Genomic DNA, 26116 nt, shown 5'->3' on the forward strand with positions numbered 1-26116 from the left:
TACAGCCAAATTCTACCAGACATACAAAGAGGAGGTGGTACCATTCCTTCTGAAACTATTCCTAACAATACAAAAAGAGGGAATCCTCCCTAACTCATTTTATGAGACCAACATCATCCTGATACTAAAACCAGGCATCAACTAAAAGAGCAAACTTCAGGCCAATATCCATGACGAATATAGATGCCAAAATCTTCAATAAAATCCTGGCAAAATGAATGCAACAGCACATCAAAAAGCTTATACATCTTGATCAAGTAGGCTTCATCCTGGGGATGCAAGGCTGGTTCAACATACACAAATCTATAAACATAATCCATCACATAAACAGAACCAAAGACAAAAAACACATGATCATCTCAATAGATGCAGAGAAGGTCTTCAACAAAATTCAACAACACTTTATGCTAAAAACTCACAATAAGCTAGGTATTTATAGAACATATCTCAAAATAATAAAAGCTATTTATGACAAATCCACAACCAATATCATACTAAAAGGGCAAAAACTGGAAGCATTCCCTTTGAAAACTGGCACTAGACAAGGATGCCCTCTCTCACAATTCTTATTCAAGATAGTATTGGAAGTTCTAGCCAGAGCAATCAGGCAAGAAAAAGAAATCAAAAGGGTATTCAATTAAGAAAAGAGAAAGTCAGATTGTCTCTATTTGCAGATGACATGGTTGTGTATTTAGAAGACCCCATCGTCTCAGCCCAAAATGTCCTTAAGCTGATAAGCAACTTCAGGAAAGTCTCCGGATAAAAAAATCAATGTGCAGAAAACACAAGCATTCCTATACAACAATAACAGACAAACAGAGCCAAATCGTGAGTGAATGTGAAGTCCCATTCACAATTGCTGCAAAGGGAATAAAATACCTAGGAATACAACTAATAAAGGTTGTAAAGGACCTCTTCAAGGATAATTACAAATCACTGCTCAAGGAAATAGGAGAGGACACAAACAGATGGAAAAACATTCCATGATCGTGGTTAGGAAGAATCAGTATCATGAAAATGGCCATACTACCCAAGGAATTTATAGATTCAATGCTATCCCATCAAGCTACCATTGAACTTCTTCTCAGAACTGGAAAAAACTACCTTAAACTTCATATGGAACCAAAAGAGAGCCCGTATAGCCAAGGCAATCCTAAGGACAAGGAACAAAGTGAGAGGCATCATGCTACCTGACTTCAAACTATAAGGCTTTTGTAATCAAAGCAGCATGGTACTGGTACCAAAACAGATAGAGAACAATATTACTGATTTTTATATATTAGTTTTATATGGTGAAACTTTGCTGAAATTGTTTATCAGATCTAGGAGCTTTTGGGCAGAGACTATGGGGTTTTCCAGGTATAGAATCATATCTTCTACAAAAAGAGATCATTTGACTCTCTGATCATCCTATTCAGATGTATTTAATTTATCTCTCTTTACTGATTGCTATGGCTAGGGCTTCTGGTTCTATATTGAACAGCAATGGTGAGAGAGAACATCCATGTCTTGTTCGAGTTTTCCAGCTTTTGCCCATTCATTATGATGTTGGCTGTGGATTTTTCATAGATGGCTCTATTATTTTGAAGTATATTCCTTCAATGCCTATTTTGTTGAGGTTTTTTTTTTTCTTTTCTTTTTCTTTTCATGTAGGGACTGGATTTTATTGAAAGCCTTTTCTGTATCTATTGAGGGGATCATGTGGTTTTTGTTTTTTGTTCTGTTTATGTGATGAATCACCTTTAATGATTTGTGTATGTTGACCTTACCTTACATCTAGGGATAAAACCTACTTAATTGTGGTAGATTTGCCTTTTGCTGTGCTGCTGGATTTCATTTGCTAGTATTTGTTGAGGATTTTTACATCTATATTTATCAAGGATATTTGCCAGAACTTTTCTTTTTTTGTTGTCTCTTTGCCAGATTTTGGTATCAGGATGCTACTGGCCTGATAGCATGAGTTAGGGAGTCATTCCTCCTCATTTTTTTTTGGAATACTTTCATTAGGAATGGTACCAGCTCTTCTTTACACACCTGGTAGAATTTGGTTATTAATTGTCTGTTCCTAAGCTTTTTCTGTTGTTAGGCTTTTTATTAGTGATTGAGTTTCAGAGCTTGTTATTGGTCTGTTCAGTGATTCTGTTTCTTCCTAATTCAATCTTGACAGAGTGTATGTTTACAGAAATTTATTCATTCATATCTTCTAGGTGTTCTAGCTGGAGTGCATAGAGGTGTTCCTAATATCCTCTGAAGGTTTTTTAAAATTTTTTTTGGTATTTCTGTTACCACAGTTTTTTAAATCCTTTCACATATTGATGGACATTTGGTTTGTTTCCAGGTTTTAGCTAACAGATTAAAAATACTGTGTACTTTCATTTACAAGTCTTTGTATGAACATATATTTTCATTTCTCTTATGAAAGTCCTACAAATTTAAAATGGCTGGGCCATATGCTAAGTGTTTAACTTTAGAAAAAACTGTTTTCCAAAGTGATTATGCCATTTAGCATATCAGCAATTTATGAGAACTCTAGTTGCTACATGTTCTCACTTTGAAATTTATGGTCATGTTAATTTTAGCCATTCTAGTGAGTGTGTTGTAGTGTTAATTTGTATTTCCTGGGTGACTGTTGGAATTGAACATATTTTCATGTGCTTATTTATTGTGTATCTTGTCTGATGAAGTATGTCTTCAAATATTTTGCCCAAATATAATTGGATTTTTTGTTTACTTGAGTTGTAAGAGGTTTTTTATGTATATTTTCTGAATACAAGGCCTTTGTAAGATACTTATATTGTGAATTTTTTTTTAGCCTGGAGTTTACCTTTTCATTTTCTTACCATTGTGTATAAAGTAGCAGAAGTTTTTTAATTTTAATGAAATTCAGTTCATAATGTTCTTTGTTTTGTGGCTTTATCTTTTCCTGTCCTAAGAAAACCCAGCGTCGCAAAGATTTCCTCCTAGAAGTTTTGTGGGTATAGCTCTTTCATTTAGGTTCATGGTCTATTTCAAGTTATCTTTTTGCATATGGTATGAGGGATGGGTTGAGATTAATTTTTAATATGAATATTTATTGTTCCAGTACAATTTTCAGAAATTCTTTCTCCCATTGAATTACTTTTACCTATCAATAACTGTGATGTCTTTTAGTAAATTAAATGTCAATACATAAGCAAGTACCATTTTTCGGAATTCTCTCCCCCATTGAATTACTTTTACCTATCAATAACTGTGATGTCTTTTAGTAAATTAAATGTCAATACTTAAGCAAGTACTATTCTGACTTAATTCTGTGGCTTTAAAGTAAGTAGTGAAATCAGGTACTGTTAGTCCTCCAACTTTATTGTCCTTTTTCCTGTTATTTTGACTATTGTAGATCCTTTCCATTTTTATGTAAGTTTTGAAACTGGCTTGTCAGTTTCTACAAAAACACCTGATGGGATTTTTACTGAGATCGTGTTGGACCTAGAGATCATTTTGGGTAGGGATGGTTCTTAATATTGAGTCTCCTAACCATAAATTTCTTTAGTTTCTCTCTGCATAGTTCTATAATTTTAAGTGTAAAGATCTTGTACATGCTTTGTTATATTTTCCCTAAGCATTGTTTTTGGATTATATTTTAAATATTTTTCATTACAATTTTATTGTTCATTGGGATTATGTAGAAATAAATTTTTAAAATATTAACCATACATCCTGCAACCCTGTTAAACTCATCTTAGCTGAAGTAACTTGGAATCCTTAGGATTTTCTACAGAGATGATCATGACAACTGGATTCAGAAGTTTTACATCCTCTTATCTAACCTGTATGCCTTTTAATTTATTCTCTTCACTTCTTACAGCTAGGACATCTGGTACAATATTAAATAGAAATGGTGAGAGAGGGTATCTTTGCTTTGTTTCTAATCTTAGGTAGAAAACATTCAATCTTTCACTATAAGTATGATGGTATTACATTGAAGAAGTCCTTTTCCTTTCCTAGTCTGCTGGGATATTTTATTTGAGTGAATGTTGAATTTTTTTCAAGTGCTTTTTCTGCAGCAACTGAAATGACTATATGTTTTTTCCTCTTTTTTTTTCTCATCATAAGGTAAATTATATTGATTGGCTTTCAGATGTTTAAGCGACCTTGCATTTGTGGGAGAAATCTTGCTTGTTCATGATATGTTATCTTTTTAATATATTGCTGGAGTTGCTAATATTATGTTAAGGGCTTTTGTATTTGTTTATGGGAAATATTGTTCTGTAGTTTTCTTTTTCTTTTCTTGTAATATCTTCATTTTTGGTGTCAATGTAATTATAACCCCATGAAATGAGTTGGGAAATATTTTGTCTTATAATCTGAGTTGTATTGGATTTATATTATTTCTTCTTTTGTTAATTTTTTTTTTTTTTTACTTGAGACACAGTCTTGCTATGTTGCCCAGGTTGGACTCAAAACTCCTGGGCTCAAGCGATCTTTCCACTTTAGCCTCCAGTGTAGCTTAGACTATAGGTGTGCACCCCTATTCCTGGCTTTATTATTTCTTCTCTTAGTGTTTGAGAGAATTCACCAGTGAAGACATCTTAACATGCATGACATGTATATGTATGTGTGTGCCTTGGTGCATGTGTTTGTAAAGATTTTTGAACAATGACTTCAAATTTAAATAACATGGAGCCATTCAAGTTTACTCCTTCTTGAGTGAGCTTTGAGAGTTTGGGTCTTTCAAGGAATCCATTTCATTTAGGTTATATTTATTCGTATGAAAGTGAACTATTCACTGATTTTAAATGTTAGTAGTTCTGTAGTGGTCATTCTTATATCGGTTATTGTATCATCTCTCTTTTTTTCTCAGCTGAGACAGAAGTTTGTCAGTTTTACTGATCTTTTCAAAGAACATACTATTGAATTCATTGATTTTTCTGTATTCTTTATCTCCTATTGTCTTTATTATTTTCTTCTATTTACTTTGGGTCTAATCTGCTCTTTAATTCAGTTAAAAATAGTTTCTAATATACATTATGACATTTTTTTCTTTGACCCATAGGTTATTTAGGAGAGTGTTGCTTAACTTCTAAATATTTGGAGATTTTCCAGATAATTTTTCTGTTATTGCTATTTAATTCTGTTTTGGTCAGAGAAAATGCTCTTATGATTTTAAAACTTTTAAATGTATTTAGCTTTATTATATTACCCCAGAATATGCTCTATCTTGGTTAATGTTTTGTGTGCATTTAAAAAGAATGTGTGTATTACTGTGGTTCAGTGCAGTGTTTTATAAATGTCACTTAGGTCACATTCATTGATAGTGTTTTTCAAGTATTTCCTTTACTCAATGATTTTTTTTTTTTTGCTTACATATTCTCTTGATTAGTAAAAGTGAAGCAATCTGCAATTATCATTTTATTGATTGATTGATTGATTGAAACAGACTTACTCTGTCACCCAGACTGTAGTGCAGTCGTGCAATCTTGGCTTACTGCAGCCTCCATTTCCCAGATGCAAGTGATTCTCCTGTTGTAGCCTCCTGAGTAGCTGGGATTACAGTCACCTGCCACCATGCCTGGCTAATTTGTGTATGATGTTACGCCATGTTTGCCAGGTCCGTCTCGAACATGTGCTCACAAGTGATCTGCCCGCCTTGGCCTCCCAAAGTGCTGGGATTACTGGCATGAGCTACCACTTCTGGCTACCAATTATAATTTTAGATTTAGCTTTTTCTTTTTTTTAATTCTGTCAATTTTTGCTTTATTATTTCACAGCTCTGTTATTAGGTGCATTTAAGGATTGTTAATCTTTCTTCATGAATTTTGAATCATATTTATAAAGGTATAGAATTCTAGATTAATTTACTTTTTATCTCTCAGTAGTTTAAAAATGTCTTGTTATTTTCCTTTGGATTATATAATTTTAGATGGAAAGTCTATAATCATTCATGCCTTTGCTTTTCTGTACATCCAATGTATTTTTTTTTCTTGTGGTTGCCTTTTAAGATTTTCTCTTTATCACCTTTCAGTGATTTTTATTATTATATGTTAGCTTTTCTTAATATATGAGTTCTTTCTCTTGTTACTAGTAGAAGCATTACTTAGGGTATAGGTAGAGTCAACAGACTTCAGATATTTTTGGTTTCCTGTAAAGTTCCTGTGCATTAATATCTACTGCCAAGGAACCACCCTGATTTATGAGGACTTCCAATGCTTGATTGCAGGCTCATGAAGGCTTTTGGACAGTCACATTCTTTGATTCTACCAACACAAAAGGAATAGTAAAGTTTTATTGCTTAGTACAGTCAGGGCAATTCCCCAGATTCCCTATCAAGTTCAGTCCTGTTAATAGTTAGTACAAGTTTTCATTTTCATGCGACTTGAAGTTAGTATGAAGAATTTTAACATCTTTCTCATAAATGAATACATTTTTAAAAATCCCGAAGCCTGTAACTATTCCAGTTAAATGATGATGATGATAATGATAGTAATAAAAAGAAATACAGTAATATTTTATAATACTTTGCAGCTTAGAAAGTAATTTCACATTTCTCATTTTCTTTTATGATTATTTGTACTGAGAGGAAGTTTTTTATACTTTAAATCAGTAAACAGTGAAGAAAAAAAAGATTTTATAGCCTACCTACAATTTTGAAAAGATTAAAAGCAAAACAAAACAAAAAACAAGTAAAACACCTAACAGCTCTAATACTTATTGTCATTTAATAGACAGAAATGATTAATTTCAAATGAGGTCAGCCATATTTAAAAGTCTATAAAACCAGAACAGATTGCTACCCCCAACCTTTGTTTTATGCTCATGTTCATGAGAGTAAAAGTGAATTTTCTTTCATTTTGACGGGATCAATAGATACGTTTGTGTTGTACCAGTGTATCTTATAGTAGATATTAGTTGAGAAAGAGATCAGTCCCACATTTCTAGCACTTATGCAAGCAATGCAGGTTTTTTTCTTTATGGAAAAGTTAACTTTTTGTTTTCCTACTTTTATTTAAGAGATTCACTTGGTTTTCCATGTTTTGTGACAGGTGTCTTCACTCAAGGACAGCTGGGCCTGGTAGATATCATTTTCCAGTACATTCACTGTGATAAGATCTATGAGGCAATAAACATCCTGAGCAGCATGAACTGGGACACTCTGGGCCACCAGTGCTTTATCAGCATGAGCGCCATTGTAAACCATCTTCTTAGACAAAAGCTCACTCCAGAGAGAGAAGGTCAGGCTTGAAATATTTTACTTAGATGTATTTTGTATATACATGAAATATATTTTATTAAATTGGTTATTTTTTAAGGTTGTTTTTGAATTATTTTATTGGAGATTACTTTAGTGCTCTAGTAAAACTCAAAGGATCAGATAACAGTTGATTGCTCCCATATGGTACTTATTGTATAGTATTTGTCAACATAAAAAACAGCTTTTCTGTTTATGCTTATGTTGGAACTCACAGTGTAGTCATTGTACCATTCTATCTTAAGATCAAGGATGTAATGTGCTCATAGTTCAAACGTTGACCAAAATTTTTATGTACTCCCTGAGATCTGCTAGACAAAGGGCACCCAACAAAGGTCTTTCATTCCTCACTCACATCAGACATCAGTTCTTTTTTCTCACACCCAAGTCCTCTGTCCAGACAATAGTCCTTAACACTTACTTTTTCTGTGTATCTGAATTGCAGCCCAGGCTGCTCCTTCTTATTTTCCTTATTCTGACTTATAGTTCTGACACTCTTCTCTTTTCTGCCTGCTTGAATTTCCTTACCTTTGCCCAATAAGTAATTTTGTCCATAGAGATCTAAGATGTTTAATTTTAAAAGAGAAGTGAAAAAAAAACAAAGGTCAGGGGATGGGGGCATTGGGGAATGCTGTGACACATACAATAATGAAATAAATCTTTATATTTGCCAATTATCTAGTCTTATTTTTCTTATAAGTTATTTACTCGATGTATAATACACCTAAGCAGTCTAACATTTGCATCTTACGTATGTTTGTGGTAAGCATTGACATTAATGGTGGAAAATCATGGCCAATGAGAAACTGTCCCTAGGTCATTTATAAGATAGGAAGAACAGGAAATATGTCAAAAGATCTTTACTTGGAGAGCTTTTCTTTTCTATTTTCTTTGCATTTTTATAGATTTTTCTTATCCCACTTTATTACATTGCCAAAATACAAAAGTTGTTTAGATAGAATTCTGTAGGTAATCTTCATTTTAGTAATTTTAGAGAAGAATAATTAGTAAGAACATGCTCTTCCAGGAAGTCTGTATCCAGGAAGTCACACATGGCCCACAGTAAATATTTATTTAATATTAATTGAATGTGCTTTTAGGAGGTAGTCAAAATTTAACTAAGGAACTTTGAATATATTTATTTATTTATTTAGAGACCAAATCTTGCTCTGTTGCTCAGGCTGGAGTACAGTGGCACAATATCGGCTCACTGCAATGTCTGCCTCCCAGGTTCAAGTAATTCTCATGCCTTAGCCTCCTGAGTAGCCAGGATTACAGATGTGCACCACTACGCTTGGCTAATTTTTGTGTTTTTAGTAGACAGGTTTCACTATGTTGCCCAGAGTGGTCTCGAACATTTGGCCTCAGGTGATCCACCTGCCTCAGCCTCCCAAAGCGCTGGAATTACAGCTGAGCACTGCACCCAGCCAAAAAATTCTAGTATTTTTACAATGAGAAAATGCCTAGTGCATGGCCCATACTTCGGTACTCAGTGAGTATTAGTTAAAAATAAAAAGAATATAACATCATAATTTTAGGATACAAGATACTACTATAATATTGCTGCTTACAGAGTTATCTTAACTAATTATTTATTAGCAATGATATACTGTAATGACTGGGTGCATACTTAAAAACAAACATAAAAAATTTTTAAAAGCGGAGTCCCTAACGAATGCTTATATTATACACAATCTATATAAGCAATCATAAATTTATACTTAAAGAAGAAATATGGAAAAGATAAAATATTGACTGAGCACACCAAGAAATTGCTAGTACCTTAGTGAATTTGTCTTGTAAGATGACTGTGTTATAGGAAAGATTATTAGGGAATACACAAATGGGCATCATCCGATTCTTGCTTTAATAAAGGATATTTTCAAGGAACCATATTGGGGAGATAGGGAAATAAAAAGCTTGTATGATACTAGGCTATTAAAATAAAATGTTTGCATGATGCTGGGTTATCAGAATATGTACATTTTAAGTAGGTATGTGCATTTCCCTCCAAGTAACTGCAAAACAGATTTCTAAAACATTCAGAATTCTTCTCTCTTGAGATGTGTTCTGAATCTAACAAATTTGATATGGTAATTTGTTTTCCTTTTATTAGTGGAACCCAGTGAGCTATTTTATTTGTAGCCATGTTGTAGTTATCTTTGAGATCTTCATTTCTGCCTTAAACATCAAGCTGGGATATCTAATGAATCTATAACTGTGCTGGGAGTTATGAGTATTCCATATAGGTTTGAACATTTCAGATGTACGAAACATGCTGTCAAGAAAACAAGCAATGACAAGAGAATCTGGCTTGTTTTCACAATAGCGTTGCTGTATTCAATTTTAATCTAAATTGACTGCTGCTTTAAAAGAAAATACCTCTAAAGTTCATCTTACTTTACTGTCTAGATTTGAGATTAAAAAAAGAAATTACTTACAGCTTAGCCAATTCCATAGCAATTACTCTGATGAGGTATTTAATACTTTCAAACCCAAATATGCCTAAAACTAGTTTTGTTAAATAAGGATTTGTTTATTCAACCCAGTGCTAGTAGCATACAAATCAGAGGAGTCTTACTGTGAACTATAGTGTTCTCATACGTACTCTTACTCTCACTATTATGGTTATTACTTAACTTCCAGGTATTTCTGGGGAAAAACCTAGTCCCATAAGCATGTCTTGGTAAAACTACAAAACAGGCAAAATGTGCCCTTTCCCCCAGTCTTAGCCCTCTAGTTTATTAAAACCTGACTCTCCAGTCCTTCTTTCCTTTCCCAGGAGTCTTAGTTTTCACACTTGGATAAAACCAAGAATCTTGCTGTTTAGGATAGGACTTAGGGAAGACATAGGGACTTTCATGGTTCTCTTCAAACTGCAATAGAGACATATTTCTACTCCAATATGGCTGTTTATTTGTATTATTTAAAAAACAATTTCTTCTATATTGATTTCAATTCCCAATAGGGAAAAGTTAGTTTTATCCTTTTAGCCAAAAAGAGTAAATGTTTAGCACACTGTGAGCTGATTTTACTGGAAGTACTAGTTCAAACTGCGTTACTTTGATGAGTCACTGCTTTAATTACCCATTTGTGGTGAGAGGGTGGTTCAATATGGATTTCTTCAGTTTTGACAGCTTTTTTGTTGCTCAGAGTCATTGTCAGCTTTGCCTCAAGTGAAAGTTTATACACAGGTTTGTTTTTGTACCAGCTGTCATATTTTAATTTCATCTTTCCTGCAACAAGCTCACATTTCATCCAAGTTTGCAAAACCTGACTGACTGCAAACATGAGTATTTTGTTGTAATTGAAGGAGTTTCACTTGTTTCAGTGCTGCTATGTTTGAATTCCACAGCACAGCTTGAGGCAAGCCTTGGAACCTTCTATGCTCCAACAAGACCACTTCTGGATACCACTATATTGGAATATAGAGACCAAATCAGCAAATATTCAAGGAGATTCTTCCACCATTTGCTCAGGTGAATGATATGTTTGGATTGATTAGTGTCAGACTAATTACTTATTTCAGGAGACAATCCTCTTTAATTAAAATATTCCATAGTAAGGCTACGTGTTTCCTGACAGTCCATCTCTTCAAAGAAATATACATCTTCTTTTGATCTTACTTAATTTGTTATTGTTCTCATTTGAAGGAAATATTTAAATATTATTTGGGGCTTTTATATCATCAGTACTTTTTAATATACCTTCCCCTTTAATATGAAAGAACAAATATCATCTATGTAAAGTCAGTGTAGAAATATTAACTGAATTATGCTGCTAGCAGTAAGTAAATATTTTCTTTTTAATTGAAGCTAATGATATGAATGTTCTCTAAAGCTCTGAGACAGTCATTGGTTTGTTTTTCTTTCAGAATTACTATAGAAAAACTTATCCATTGTCTTCTCACATAATGTGGCAAGTTTCTAGCTTCAGCATACCTCATTTTTTCTGTTTTAAATGGGTATAATAAATTTTGTTAACCTTAGAAATTATGTGAAAAATAATGTCAAGAAATGAAGAAAAATATTGCAGAAGTTGAAGGAAAAATATATACAGCATCTATATATATAAAGTTCAGAAAGCAGGATTAATAGATGGAAAGAAGGAAGATGAATGCATGGATAGATAATTTAGTGATATATATATATATATGCCAATACTATAAGTCAAAGCAAGGGAGTAATTAGCACACAATTTAGAACACTCTGGACTTAATGAAAAGAAATACAATAAAATAAGCATATAATAGCCTCCAAGATATTAGTAATGTTCTATTTAAGGTAAGTGGTAAATATCAGGGCATATTAAAAATTATTTTTAACTATGTGTATATATACACATACATATACATATGTATGTCTGTGTATGTTTGTATATATGTGTAGATACATGTATAATATATGTTTGTATATGATATGTTATATAATGGAAAGTAACAGAATATTCAACTCTGTGTACCAAAAAGGAAGATTACATCAAGGAGTTGATTTTAGACTTTCAGTTTTACTAATAATATAATCAGTTAGAATCCTTTTCACTCTTTCAAGGCCTTTGATATGTATTCTCTTATTTCTTTCTCAGAAATCCCTGTTAAAGTAGTAGTTTCACATGAGAGATTAGTAAACTGAGGCATAGATAAGTGGCTTGCTTAGATCAAACAACAAGTTATTGGTGGTGCCAGATCTTGAACTGATTTTGATTCCCTGTTCCTTACTCTTTCCTTAAAACCGTTTGGCTATTATTGGCTGTATAGTTTTAAGATCCTAGCTTATAAACTAACTGGAAGTTTTTATTCACTTAAGAGTAGACTGTTTGGTAAATCTGCCCAAAAAGAAAGAGGACACCAGATTGGTCAAGATTTGAGAAGTTGTATTGTCGTATAGATATTCACGTTCTATAATTATATTTCTGCATATAAAGTGGCTTTTGAAGTCTATTAAGCAGCAAAGCCTCTGGAAAACAGCAATTTTAGAAACTGAGAAACATTAAAATATTGCAAGAGTTTTGATATATGATTGAATCTTGTCTTTTCATCTGAATGATATTAGCATATTCCAAGATTCTTCATGTGAATGAAATGTCTTCTATGAATGAACATATAGTAAAAGTGCTGGGGTTAATATCACATTTATTTGGACTTAGAGCATTGTCCTTTGGTCTCATTGCTAATATTTGTTTCCCTGTTTCTGGGGAAAATTAGTAGATTCTCATCTTGCCTAAAGAGCCCAAAAAGATGAAAGTGAATGAAGTAGAAGTTTTGGAAGCATATTCTTTGTGTCCTCACTGTTTCTGGCCCCTGACATTTTATGCAGTGATTTAGTTGTTGCTTAAGCATCATATTTGTAACCATCCTGTGGGCTCTAGGATGCTCTGTTCTACTAACATGCAATTTTTTGTTCATTGGTTTTTCTCGAATGAGCAACCATTTGGACATACTTTGATAAGGTCATTATTACTGTTATCATTATTATTCTATAGCTTTTCTATGTGGTCACATCTGGAACTGGATGTTTTCCCTTAAGGTATACTAGCTTTTTCATGTTTCTTCTTTTTCATACTTTGCTACTATTTCAATTATAATGAGTATTTTATTAGTTCTTCTTTTGATAGTAGGCTATACAGTATTACGAAAAAAGAAACAAAAGTTTAGAAGAAATTAAATGAGAGAGCTTAAATTGGAACCATTCTTTTGTTTAATGTGCTACCAGGAAGTTCCTGTGCTTAGGGGAAGAAAAATAGGTGAAATACCTTTTCATATTTGTGAAGTGCTAGAATTACATTACTCTGTCCTTTAGCTAGTCATTATTTTAATAATCTGATAAAAAACTTCTAGATAATGGAATAAGCCCTAAAACAGTAAAGACTATCTTAGGGAATTTTAAATTAAAGATGAGGAAGAGTAGCCTCACAGAGATTAGGAGTGTGCCTAAATTACTCACATGGGTCTCAGATTGGCTGAATCTGGATTGGATTGTTTTGATCAAGAGTATAATATTACATTGATTTTAATTTAATCCAGCAAATGAAGGGTAAGATCATACTATGAATTTGTGATAATAGGCAAGTATACCATGTAGATTATTAAAATAATTGTTTTAGACAATTTTGTTTTTGTCTTGACAGTAGAGGAATTCTACAGATATTGGTTTACATTTTTTGGTCTTTTTTGTCTTTGGCAAGTATAAAAAATTACCTGAAAGCCTTTTCCAAATTCAAATAAATCTAAACTCTAAAACATACCTCTCATCTTTTTAAATGCATTCAAAGTGATCTATTTTCAAAAGAAATGCTCCCTAGAAATGTAAGTTATGCTTCTAATGTTAAAGATAGGAAGAGAAAACAGAAGCACAATCTTGATATGGTAGCTAATCAAATGTTTATTATAATAAAATTTTAAAGAGATGTTAGAATCTAATTTATAAAATCGTTAAACTAAATGTAGGAAGGCATTTACCTACAGAAGGCAAACACAACTTTGCCTAAACTAAATTTAAAAGATAACTGGTCAGCTGCCTCTGTGAAATTGAATAGTCTTCCACAAGTATTGAACAGTGAAGTGATGGCAAGTGAGAGCTTTTATCATTAAAAAATAGAAACAGGAATAGGAACCCTAAATATTGATTAAATGAAAGGGCAGACATTTCAAATCAGTGTGCCACATATGAAGCTTATTATTACCAGCATGGAAATATAATGTATTATAAAGAGTTAATAATTTATTTTAACTTTTCCCCCTTCCTAACTGTGAGACTGTTGTTTTCTGACTCAAATGGTGTTACATGATTGTGGCATAGATAGTTGTGCTTTTTAACTGCTTATAAAAATATTAAGCAAAATTTGTAGAATGTAAGATTTATTGCCTAGAAATAATTTTTGTTTATGAAATATTAGTGGAGAAATGTATTGATGTCTGCATTTTCATTTGAAATGTAACAACAAAAAGTAATATGAATTGATGGATAAATAGAGATAGGTAGATAATGTGATAAGCAGGGTTGTAAAATGATAAAGTCAAAATACATGCAGTAGATACTCTTTTAACTTTGTTGTATGTTGGGAAATTTTTATAATAAGATGTTGGGGATAATATATCGGAGTCAATATTTACACTTAGAATTCAGAAAAAAAGGGCAGTCTTTTGGAAATGGCTTTTAGCTTGTGTAAAATATATATAATAGGCAAAACAAAAATAATTTTGTGACTAAAACAGTTCTTAAGCAATTCTATGTATACATGGCTCTTTCATTTATACTTTTCACTGATGGAGCATATGTAGTAAATAGAATATTTCTATGAAACCATTTCAAAGAACATGAATACTAAAAACGTTAATCTAAGAGCATTCAAGACAACAAGATAGAATGATCTTTAGAGACAAACTTCCTGGTCAGATCATCCAAAAATGCTAGATAACTTATTCAAATATTTATTGAAAGCATGGTTGAGCTGGCAGTGAAATAAGGGAAACAGGTTGAAATGACAAGGATGCTTGATTTCGCAACAGTAAGGAAACTTTAACATTCTCCTGGAGGGCATCTTCTGGATCACAGTAAGATAGGTACTTGGTTTACAAAGGTTGTATACTCAGAAGATAGGAGACATAACTGAGGGCTCATGCAGAATGGAAGGTTGTGTCAGATGAAAGAGACAGCATCCTTCCTGAGAGAAGTGGAAGAAAGGAAGGCATGGGGTGCAAAACGTAATGGTAGACAAAAAAAAAATCATAGATTTATGGAAACCTAAACAAAAATTGATCATATAAAGCATATACGCTAATGTCTAATTCAAGGGGTTAAAAATTTTTCTAAAATCTTGGACAATAACAACATATAAGTCAGAAGAGGAGTGAAGAGGGTTAAAACATTCTAGGGTCCTTATACTTTTCAAGAGTAAGATAAAGATATTTATTAATTCTAGATTTTAGTAAGTGAAATACAGAATTTCTAGGGTAATTACTAAAAGGAAAGAAATAGAGTATTAATTTTCAAGCAAGGAGAGGGAAAATATTGGATAAAGAAAAAAATTTAACCCCAAAGATGGCAAGATTTAGAGGAAGGTGCAGCATGCAGGGGAAAAAGCATGGGAAAAAAGATGGAAAATAGAAAACACACAGTGAGATACTGGCAATGAATAAAAAAATCAATAATCATGGTTAATGTAAAACAGATTTTTTTCCTCAATTTTTTTTTAAGACATCTAAAACATAGAAGATGGATGGGTGCTGTTCATCACACCTGTAATCCTGGCACTTATGGGAGGCCAAAGTAGGAAAATCGCTTGAGCCCAGGAGATTAAGACCAGCATAAGCAACACAGTGAGACCCTGTCTCTACCAAAAAAAAGAGAAAAAAAAAAATTAGCCAGGTGTGTGGTGGTGCATGCCTGTAGTCCCAGCTACATGGAAGACTGAGATGGGAAGATGGCTTGAGCCTGGGTGTTCAAGTCTGCAGTGAAATTTGTTCCTGCCAATGCACTCCAGCTTGGGTGACAGAGCAAGACCCTGTGTTATTTAAAACAAAACTAAACTAAACTAAAACAAAGAAAGTTTAAATGTCAGAGAATATAAAAAAAATTTATACCAGATAAATACTCTGAAGAGGGCTAATACAGTAGTAATGTCATACAAATAGTCTTTAAAGCAAAATCATTAGTAGAGATTACCAGAGATCAATATTGACAGAAAAATCAATTCACTAGGAAAATATAACAATTCTAAATGTGTGTAACATAGCTTCAATGTACATAAAACAAAAGTCCACTGTCAATAGTTACAGAATTTTAACTCCCTTCATGTAGTAATTGATAGATTCAGCAAACAAAGTGTCAGGAAATAGGAGATTTGAACGATACTGTATAATTGAAATTTTGACTTAATGGACATGTTTAGAGTACTATATCCAGCAAGTGGAGACTATACTTTTTCTTATGAATAAACCTTTTGTATAAACTGACTATTCTAGGTCATAAAATTCATGAAAATTTCAGGGAGTAATTTTTATTTACTCCACAATTAATTACTGAGCAGCACATGTCAGGCATGTACTAGGAATATAGCAAAGGGCAAAATGAGCAAACAAACCAAAAACAATTACTTTGGATATTTGTCCTTGCCTAAGTCGCATGTTGAAATGTAATCCCCATTGTTGGAGGTGGGGCTTGGTGGGAGGTGTTTGGATCATGAGGGTGGATCCCTTATGACTTGGTGCCCCTTGTGATAGTGAATTCACAAGGACAGCACCAAGCCATAAGGGATCCACCCTCATGACCCAAATGACCATATTTGATTGGTTAAACGTGATGCCTCCCCATCCTCTTGCTTCTGTTCTTGCCATGTGAGATTTCAGCTCCCTGATTGCCATGAATGAAAGCTTCCTGAGGCCTTACCAGAAGCTGAGCAGATACTGGCACCATGCTTCTGTACAGGCTGCAGTACCATGAGCCAGTTAAACCTCTTTTATTTGTAGAGTACCCAGTCTCAGGAATTTCTTTATTGCAATGCAAGAATGGCCTAATACAATAAATAAGTGGGTAAAATATATAATATGTCAGGTAATGATATGTGTCATGAAAAAGAATATGCCGGCACAGGGCTAGGAAGTATTGGGTAATGGGTGAGTGGACTGCAGTTTTAAATAAGATTGCCAGGTTTCTTAAATTTTACACCTGAGGTAAATTCTGTTGTTCTCCCTCATTCATTTCACCCTAGCCTTAGCCCTGACCCTAGAAAATACAAATTGTTATTACAAAGGCTTTTGGGGGGGGTGGAGGCTTGTTATGCAAAATAATCATACTTTAAAAACAAAAACAAAAACGATTGCCAGGGAAGGCCTTGATAAAAAGGGAAAATATTAGTTAAATCCCAGCAGTTTGGCTGGAGCAGTGAATGAGAAAGAGAGGAATAAAAGAATGGGTCAGAGTGGTAGCAAGTGGCCAGGTCATACAGGACTTTGTAGACCATTGTAAGGAATTCAGAATATTCTCTTGAATAATAGGGGAACTCAGTAGATGATTTGAAACTAACTAGTGAATGGATAACTCAGATTCTATGTTGAGAATTGACCTTAGAAGGTCAAGGAAAAGGAGACCCGCTGGGATGCTGTTGCAGTAATTGAGTAAGCAATGGTGGCCAATTATAGATTGGTAGCAAAGGGAATGAAGATAGAGTAGTGGATTTTGAACTTATTAAAGGTTTTGACAACAGGATTATCTGATAGATTGGACAAAGAATATAATAGAAAAGTCAAGCATGACTTCAAGTATTTTGACCTGAGCAATTGGAAAAATAGAATTGCTATTGACAAGATTGACAAGATTCCAGAAAGAGTAGGTATATGGGAAAAGATTAGGAGCTTGGTTTTGGAAATGTAGAGTTTGAGTGAGGAATTCAGAAGTGAGTTCTGGGGCAGAGCTATGAAGGGAAATATATATCTTTAAAATGTTTATCTTGGAAAAGAAAGACTCAATGGACCAGGAAATTTTTTAAAATGGTGAAAAATATCAGTAAAATAAATCTGAAGAAAGAAGAAAGGAAATAAAGATGTTTAGAAATAAATATAACAAAAACCAAAATTATAAAATAGAGTTAATAAAGCTAATTATTACTCCTTTGACAAGATTAGTCAAACAGAAAAAAAGTAAGGGGAATACAATAAAAACTATGACAACAAACTTGAAAAATGGGGAAAACTGAAAATTTCTTAGGTAAATAAAAATCAAAACTGACTAAAAAAGAAACAGAATATTAAATAGTCTTATACACATGAAAGAAATTGGTAATAAACATTTCTCCCATAAAACAAACCACAGTCCCAGATGATTTTGGCAAGTGAGGTTCCATCGCTATATTCACAGAACTCTTTTCTGTTGTTGTTTTTTTTTTTTTTCAGTCTTTTCCATCAAATGCATTTTTTACATAGTTGTAATCACTGAATACATGAAATTTTAACATCTTTTAAAAATCCTAAAAGTTTAATTTATTACGATGGCATTCCAAGAGATGTGTACTCTTTGATATGGTAGTTGGATTTAAACGTTGTTTAAGCCTTCAGTGGTCTGCACACATCTGAACAGACTCTTGGTTAGAGAAAGGTTGAAAAGACAAAAGAAGAAATAAGCAGAAGGGAACAGTAGCTAAACATCAAGTCTTTTAACTGAAAGCACCTAGAAAACTGTGATTTTATAGATGAAGGATCTGGTTTTCATGTGAGTGCAGTTAGGGCCATTTAGGAAGGAATACCATGGATATAAAGGCTCTTTAGATTCCTGCCAAGGGATGAGGGCTCCTTTTACCATAATGGCAATTTGAAGAAAAGTTGTGATACTGATCAGTAAATTAGGATACCAAACAAAATTGACAGAATATAGGTACAAATAACCTGATGGTCATTACATGAACAAGTTTTATTATTGCTTTCTTTCTTAAAGCTCCCGTTTCATAGCTAATTGGGTGTGTGAGTGAGGGGTGTGATCCAAAGCATCCATGCTGTTTTTCATTTGGTAGTCTGGTTTCCTTTAACAGCATTGCCTCAATACCAGTGAAACAAGTCTTTACATTTTGCTTATGCTGTTCATGTTCTAAATTATGAATGACATTTTGTCTAAAGATCAAAATAGGTAAAAACTGCAGTGTTAAAAAGGAAATATCATGATTATGTAAGAGGCTACCTTGATACCCACTCTGTTCCATTTGCATTTTATGAAAATCTTAATAACTCTTTTTCTGGCGTGAGAGAAATAGACTCGATTCATTGTACAGATGGAGGTAACACACTAATAATAGACAAACAGAGAGCAAAATCATGAGTGCACTCCCATTCACAATTAATACAAAGAGAATAAAATACCTAGGAATACAACTTACAAGGGATGTGAAGGACCTCTTCAAGGAGAACTATAAACCACTGCTCAAGGAGATAAGAGAGGACACAAACAAATTGAAAAACATTCTATGCTCATGGACAGGAAGAATCAATATCATGAAAATGACCATACTGCCCAAAGTAGTTTTTAGGTTCAATGCTATTCCCATCAAGCTACCATTGACTTTCTTCACATAATTAGAAAAATACTTTAAATTTCATATGGAACCGAAAAAAGAGCCTGCAGGGCCAAGACAATCCTAAGCTAAAAGAACAAAGCTGGAAACATCCCACTACCTGACTTCAAACTATACTACAAGGCTACAGTAACCAAAATAGCATGATACTGGTGCCAAAACAGATATATAGACCAAGGGAATAGAACAGGGGCCTCAGAAATAATGACACACATATATAACCATCTGATATTTGACAAACCTGACAAAAACAAGCAATGGGGAAAGGATTCCCTATTTTAAGAAATGGTGTTAGGAAAATTGGCTACCCATATGCAGAAAACTGAAACTGGAGCCCTTCCTTACACCTTATACAAAAATTAATGCAAGATGGATTAAAGACTTAAATGTAAGACCTAAAATTATAAAAACTCTAGAAGAAAACCTAGGCAATACCATTCAGGACATAGGCATGGGCAAAGACTTCATGACTAAAACACCAAAAGCAATGGCAACAAAAGCCAAAATGGACAAATGCGATTGAATTAAATCAAAGAGCTTCTGCACAGCAAAATAAACTGTCATTGGAGTGAACAGATAACCTTCCAAATGGGACAACATTTTTGCAATCTATCCATCTGACAAAGGGCTAATAACCAGAATCTACAAAAAAACTTAAACAAATTTACAAGAAAAAAACAAGCAACCCCATCAAAAAGTGGGCAAAGGATAGGAACAGACACTTCTCAAAAGAAGACATTTATGCAGCCAACATGTGAAAAAAAGCTCATCATCACTTCTCATTTGAGAAATGCAAACCAAAACCACAACGAGATACCATCTCATGCCAGTTAGAGTGGTGATCATTAAAAAGTCAGGAAACAATGATCCAAGATGGCCGATTGCTAACATCCTGGGATTGCAGCTCTCAGGGAAGGCACGGAGAACTAGAGGACGCCACACTTTCAGACAAAGTCTGGTCGCTCACGAAGCAGAAGATCCCCCAGTGGTGGAAACACACGAGTCGCCAGCGCGACTCTCGTGGTCAGCGCAGCGGTTCCGCTGGCACCTCAAGGCGGCAGCGCTCGGCGCAGAGTAAACGGGAACGGTTCCCCTTCTGACCGAGGTTTGGAGCCCCGGGAAGGCAGAGTCGCCTACTACGGAAACAAGAAGGAAGCCCGACAGGAGAATCCTGGGCAGAAAAGCACCATCAGTTTTAACACCGCTGCTCTGGCCCTGGGAACTAACAACCTGGACATCCACTCAAGAGACCTAATCTGAAAGTTGGTAATTTCAAAGACGACAGGAGGATAAATTTACCATGACGGGAAGAAACCAGCGTAAAAAAGCTGAGAATACTCAAAGTCAGAACGCCTCTCCCTCTAAAGATGATCACAGTGCCACATCAACAATGGAACAAGGCTTGATGGAGAACGAGCGCCTCCTGATGACAGAATCACTCTTCAAGGAATGGATAATAACAAACTTCGGTGAGTTACAAGAACATGTTGTAGCCCAACGTAAAGAAACTAGGAACTTTGAAAAAAGGTTTGATGAAATCCTATTGAGAATAGACAACTTAGAGAGGAGTATGAGTGAATTAATGGAACTGAAGAATACAATACAGGAACTCCGAGAAGTATGCACAGGTTTAAACACTCGAATTGTTCAAGCAGAAGAAGGGATATCAGAGGTCAAAGTCCAACTTAATGAAATAAAACGTGAAGAAAAGATTAGAGAAAAAAGGATAAAAAGGAATGAGCAAAGTCTCCAAGAAATGTGGGACTATGTGAAAAGACCAAATTTACGTTTGATAGGTGTACCTGAATGCCACGGAGAGAATGAATCCAAGCTGGAAAATACCCTTCAGGATATTATTCAGGAAAATTTTCCTAAACTAGCAAAGCAGGTCAACATTCAACCCCAGGTAATACAGAGAACACCACAAAGATATTCCTCAAGAAGAGCAACCCCAAGACACATAATTGTTAGATTCACCAGGGTTGAAACGAAGGAGAGGATACTAAGGGCAGCCAGAGAGAAAGGTCAGATTACCCACAAAGGCAAGCCTATCAGACTTACAGCAGATCTCTCGGCAGAAACTCTACAGGCCGGAAGAGAGTGGGGGCCAATATTCAACATCCTCAAAGAACAGAACCTTCAGCCCAGAATTTCATATCCAGCCAAACTAAGCTTCACAACTGAAGGAAAAATAAAATCTTTTATGAACGAGCAAGAACTCAGAGATTTTATTACCACCAGGCCTGCTTTACAAGAGCTTCTGAAAGAAGCATTACACACAGAAAGAAACAACCAGTATCAGCCTTTCTAAAAATACACCAAAAAGTAAAGAGCACCAACGTAAAGAAGAATTTACACCAACGAATGGATAAAACAGCCAGTCAACATCAAATGGCAGTAACCCTAAATTTAAATTGACTAAATTCCCAATCAAAAGACACAGCCAAAACCCAACGGCATGTTACATCCAGACCTGTTTCACATGCAAGGATACACAAAGACTCAAAACAAAGGGATGGAGAAAGATTTACCAACCAAATGGAGAGCAAAAATAAATAATAAATAAATAAAAAGCAGGAGTTGCCATTCTTGTATCAGATAAAATAGATTTTAAAGCAACAAAGATATAGTGGTAAAAGGATCAATGCAACAACAAGAGCTAACGATCCTAACACCCAGATAGGAGACTTAGATTCAATGAGACAGAAAATTAATAAGGATATCAAGGACTCGAACTCAGATCCAGAACAAGTAAACTTAATAAATATTTATAGAGCTCTCCACTTCAAATACACAAAATATACATTCTTGTCAATACCACATCACACCTACCCATAAGTTTAAATGAAACATTGATTGGCCATTATTAATACCCAATTTTTTTCAAAATAAAGCAATATTTCCATTTACTCTCCCTCTTTCTCTTCCTCTACTTACTTTTTTTTTCTTTCCTTCTTTCAAAAAAAAAAAAGTCAGGAAACAACATGCTGGAGAGCATGTGGAGAAATAGGAATGCTTTTACACTGTTGGTAGGAGTGTAAATTAGTTCAACCATGTGGAAGACAGTGTGGCTACTCCCCTAGGATCTGGAACCAGAAATACCATTTGACCCAGCAATTCCATTACTGGGTATATACCCAAAGGATTATAAATCATTCTGTTATAAAGACACATGCACACGTATGTTTATTGCAGCACTGTTCCCAGTAGCAAAGACTTGGAACCAACCCAAATACTCATCAATGATAGACTGGATAAAGAAAATATAGCACATATACACCATGGAATACTATGTAGCCATAAAACAGGATGAGTTCATGTCCTTTGCATGGAAACCATCATTCCCAGCAAACTAATACAAGAACAGAAGAACACTACATGTTCTCACTCATAAATTGGAGTTGAACAATGAGAACACATGGACACAAGAAGGCGAACATCACACACTGGGACTTGTGGCAGGGTAGGGCCTAAGGGAGGGATTGCATGAGGAGAAATACCTAATGTAGATGACAGGTTGATGGGTGCAGCAAACCACTATGGCACATACATAACTATGTAACAAACCTGCACATTCTGCACATGTATCTCAGAGCTTAAAGTGTAATAATAATAAATTTTTTAAAAAAGAGAATAGTATTACAATGATGAATGATAACATATATATGTAGAAGAAAATAAATTTGGTGCAGGAAGCAAAAAAAAAGGAGTGGGGATAGTTTGCTTATTAGGTGTGACATTGAATGAGTGAATATTAAGACTTTTCTTTACCATAGACAATAGTTATTTTTTTCATTTGGGACGTACAAAGTGTGTTTTCTGCCCAATTTCTGCTTGAGTTCTCTGTTCAGAACTGTTTATTAGTCTCTTTTTTTTTTTTTATTGCATTTAACGTTTTGGGGTACATGTGAAGAACATGCAAGATAGCTGCATATGTACACACATGGCAGTGTGATTTGCTGCCTTCCTCCCCTTCACCTATATCTGGCATTTCTCCCCATGTTACCTCTCCCCAACTCCCCACCTCCGGCTGACCCTCCCCTATTCTCCCCAACAGATCCCAGTGTGTAGTACTCCCCTCCCTGTGTCCATGTGTTCTCATTGTTCAACACCCGCCTATTAGTGAGAACATGTGGTATTTCATTTTCTGTTCTTGTGTCAGTTTGCTGAGAATAATGTTCTCCAGATTCATCCATGTCCCTACAAAGGACACAAACTCATCGTTTTTGATTGCTGCATAATATTCCATGGTGTATATGTGCCACATTTTCCCAATCCAGTCTATCATCGATGGGCATTTGGATAGATTCCAGGTCTTTGCTACTGTAAGCAGTGCTGCAATGAACATTCATGTGCATGTGTCCTTAGAGTAGAATGATTTATAGTCCTTTGGATATATACCCAGTAATGGGATTGCTGGGTCAAATGGAATTTCTATTTCTAGGTCCTTGAGGAATCACCACACTGTCTTCCACACTGGTTGAACTAATTTACACTCCCACCAGCAGTGAAAAAGTGTTCTCTTTCTCCACATGCTCTCCAGCATCTGTTGTCTCCCAATTTTTAAATGATCGCCATTCTAACTGGTGATATCTCAATGTAGTTTTGATTTGCATTTTTCTAATGAACAGTGATGGTGAGTGTTTTTTCATGATTGTTGGCCTCATGTATATCTTTTTTTGTAAAGTATCTGTTCATATCCTTTGCCCACTTTTGAATGGGCTTGTTTTGTTCTTGTAAATCTGTTTTAGTTCTTTGTAAATTCTGGATATCAGCCCTTTGTCAAAAGGGTAAACTGCAAAAATATTCTCCCATTCTGTTGGTTGCCGATTCACTCTAATGACTGTTTTTTTTGCCATGCAGAAGCTGTGGAGTTTGATTAGGTCCCATTTGTCCATTTTGGCTTTTTGTTGCCAATGCTTTTGGTGTTTTGGTCATGAAGTCCTTTCCTACTCCTATGTCCTTAATGGTTTTGCCTCGATTTTCTTCTAGGGGTTTTATGGTGTTAGGTCTTATGTTTAAGTCTTTAATCCATCTGGAGTTAATTTTAGTGTAAGGTGTCAGGAAGGGGACCAGTTTCTGCTTTCTGCACCTAGCTAGCCAGTTTTCCCAACACCATTTATCAAACAGGAATCCTTTCCCCATTGCTTGTTTTTTTCAGGTTTATCAAAGACTGTATGGTTGTAGATATGTTGTGTTGCCTCCGATGCCTCTGTTCTGTTCCGTTGGTCTATATCTCTGTTTTGGCATGAGTACCATGCTGTTTTGATTACTGTAGGCTTGTAGTATAGTTTGATGTCTGGTAGTGTGATGCCTTCAACTGTGTTCTTTTTACTTAGAATTGAGTTGGCTATGTGGGCTCTCTTTTGGTTCCATATGAAGTTTAAGGTGTTTTTTCCAGTACTGTGAAGAAGGTCATTGGTGGCTTGATGGGGATAGTATTGAATCTGTAAATTACTTTGGGTAGTATGGCCATTTTCATGATATTGATTCTTCCTAACCATGAACATGAAATGTTTCTAAATCTGTTTGTGTCCTCTCTTATTTCGTTGAGCAGTTGTTTGTAGTTCTCCTTGAAGAGGTCCTTTACGCTCCTTGTTAGTTGTATTTCTAGGTATTTTATTCTCTTTGTAGCAATTGTGAATGGCAGTTCGTTCTTGATTTGGCTCTCTTTAAGTCTGTTATTGGTGTATAGCAATGCTTGTGATTTTTTGCACATTAATTTTGTATCCTCAGACTTTGCTGAAGTTGCTTATCAGTTTTCAGGAGATTTTGGGCTGAGACGATGGGGTCTTCTAGATATACTATCATGTCGTCTGCAAATAGAGACAATTTGACTTCCTCCTCTCCTATTTGAATACCCTTCATTTCTTTTACTTGCCTGATTGCTCTGGCTAGAACTTCCAGTACTATATTGAATAGGAGTGGTGAGAGAGGGCATCCTTGTCTAGTGCCAGATTTCAAAGGGAATGCTTCTAGTTTTTGCCGATTCAGTATATTAGCTGTTGGTAACAGTTCCTCTTTGTGTGTCTGGTAGAATTCGGCTGTGAACCCATGTGGACCTGGGCTTTTTTTGTGTGGTAGACTCTTAATTGCTGCCTCAACTTCAGATCTTGTTATTGGTCTATTCAGGGTTTCAACTTCTTCCTGGTTTAGGCTTGGGAGGAGGCAAGTGTCCAGGAATTTATCCATTTCTTCCAGGTTTACTAGTTTATGTACATAGAGTTGTTTGTAATATTCTCTGATGATGGTTTGAATTTTTGTGGGATCTGTGGTGATTTCCCCTTTTTCATTTTTTATTGCATCTATTTGGTTATTTTCTCCTTTCTTTTTTATTACTCTGGCTAGTGGTCTATTTTGTTGATCTTTTCATAAAACCACCTCCTGGATTTATTGATTTCTTTGAAGGGTTATTCATGTCTCTATCTCCTTCAGTTCTGCTCTGATCTTACTTATTTCTTTTTTTCTGCTAGGATTTGAGTTTTTTTGATCTTGCTCATCTTGCTCGTTCGATTTTGACAGTCGGGTGTCAATTTTGGATCTCTCCTTTCTTCTCATATGGGCACTTATTGCTATATATTTTTCTCTAGAGACTGCTTTTAAAGTGTCCCCGAGATTCTGGTATGTTTTGTTTTCATTCTCTTTGGTTTTGAAGAACTTCTTTATTTCTGCCTTCCTTTCATTGTTTATCCAGTCAACATTCAAGAGGCAGTTGTTCAGTTTCCATGAAGCTGTGTGGTTCTGAGTTAGTTTCTGAATTCTGAGTTCTAACTTGATTTTACTGTGGTCTGAGAGACTGTTTGGTACGATTTCCATTCTTTTGCATTTGCTGAG

At 34.8% G+C, this 26116-nt stretch overlaps 1 protein-coding gene across 33 annotated transcripts in view; it reads left to right on the forward strand.

The window, feature by feature from the left end:
* Positions 1-26116, forward strand: part of WDPCP (WD repeat containing planar cell polarity effector) — a 559060-nt gene that overhangs the window by 235638 nt on the left and 297306 nt on the right. For all 33 annotated transcript variants that reach the window (XR_013526575.1, XR_013526576.1, XM_035272444.3 and 30 more), the window contains 2 exons: positions 7020-7208; positions 10581-10704. Coding sequence is in view for 31 of the 33 variants with exons in the window: in XM_035272444.3 (XP_035128335.1) it covers positions 7020-7208; positions 10581-10704 (313 nt within the window). In the remaining 2 variants the exon portion in view is untranslated. The remainder of the gene's footprint in view (positions 1-7019; positions 7209-10580; positions 10705-26116) is intronic.

Source organism: Callithrix jacchus, chromosome 14, assembly GCF_049354715.1.
Source record: "Callithrix jacchus isolate 240 chromosome 14, calJac240_pri, whole genome shotgun sequence".
In the NCBI taxonomy this organism is placed as follows: domain Eukaryota; kingdom Metazoa; phylum Chordata; class Mammalia; order Primates; family Cebidae; genus Callithrix; species Callithrix jacchus.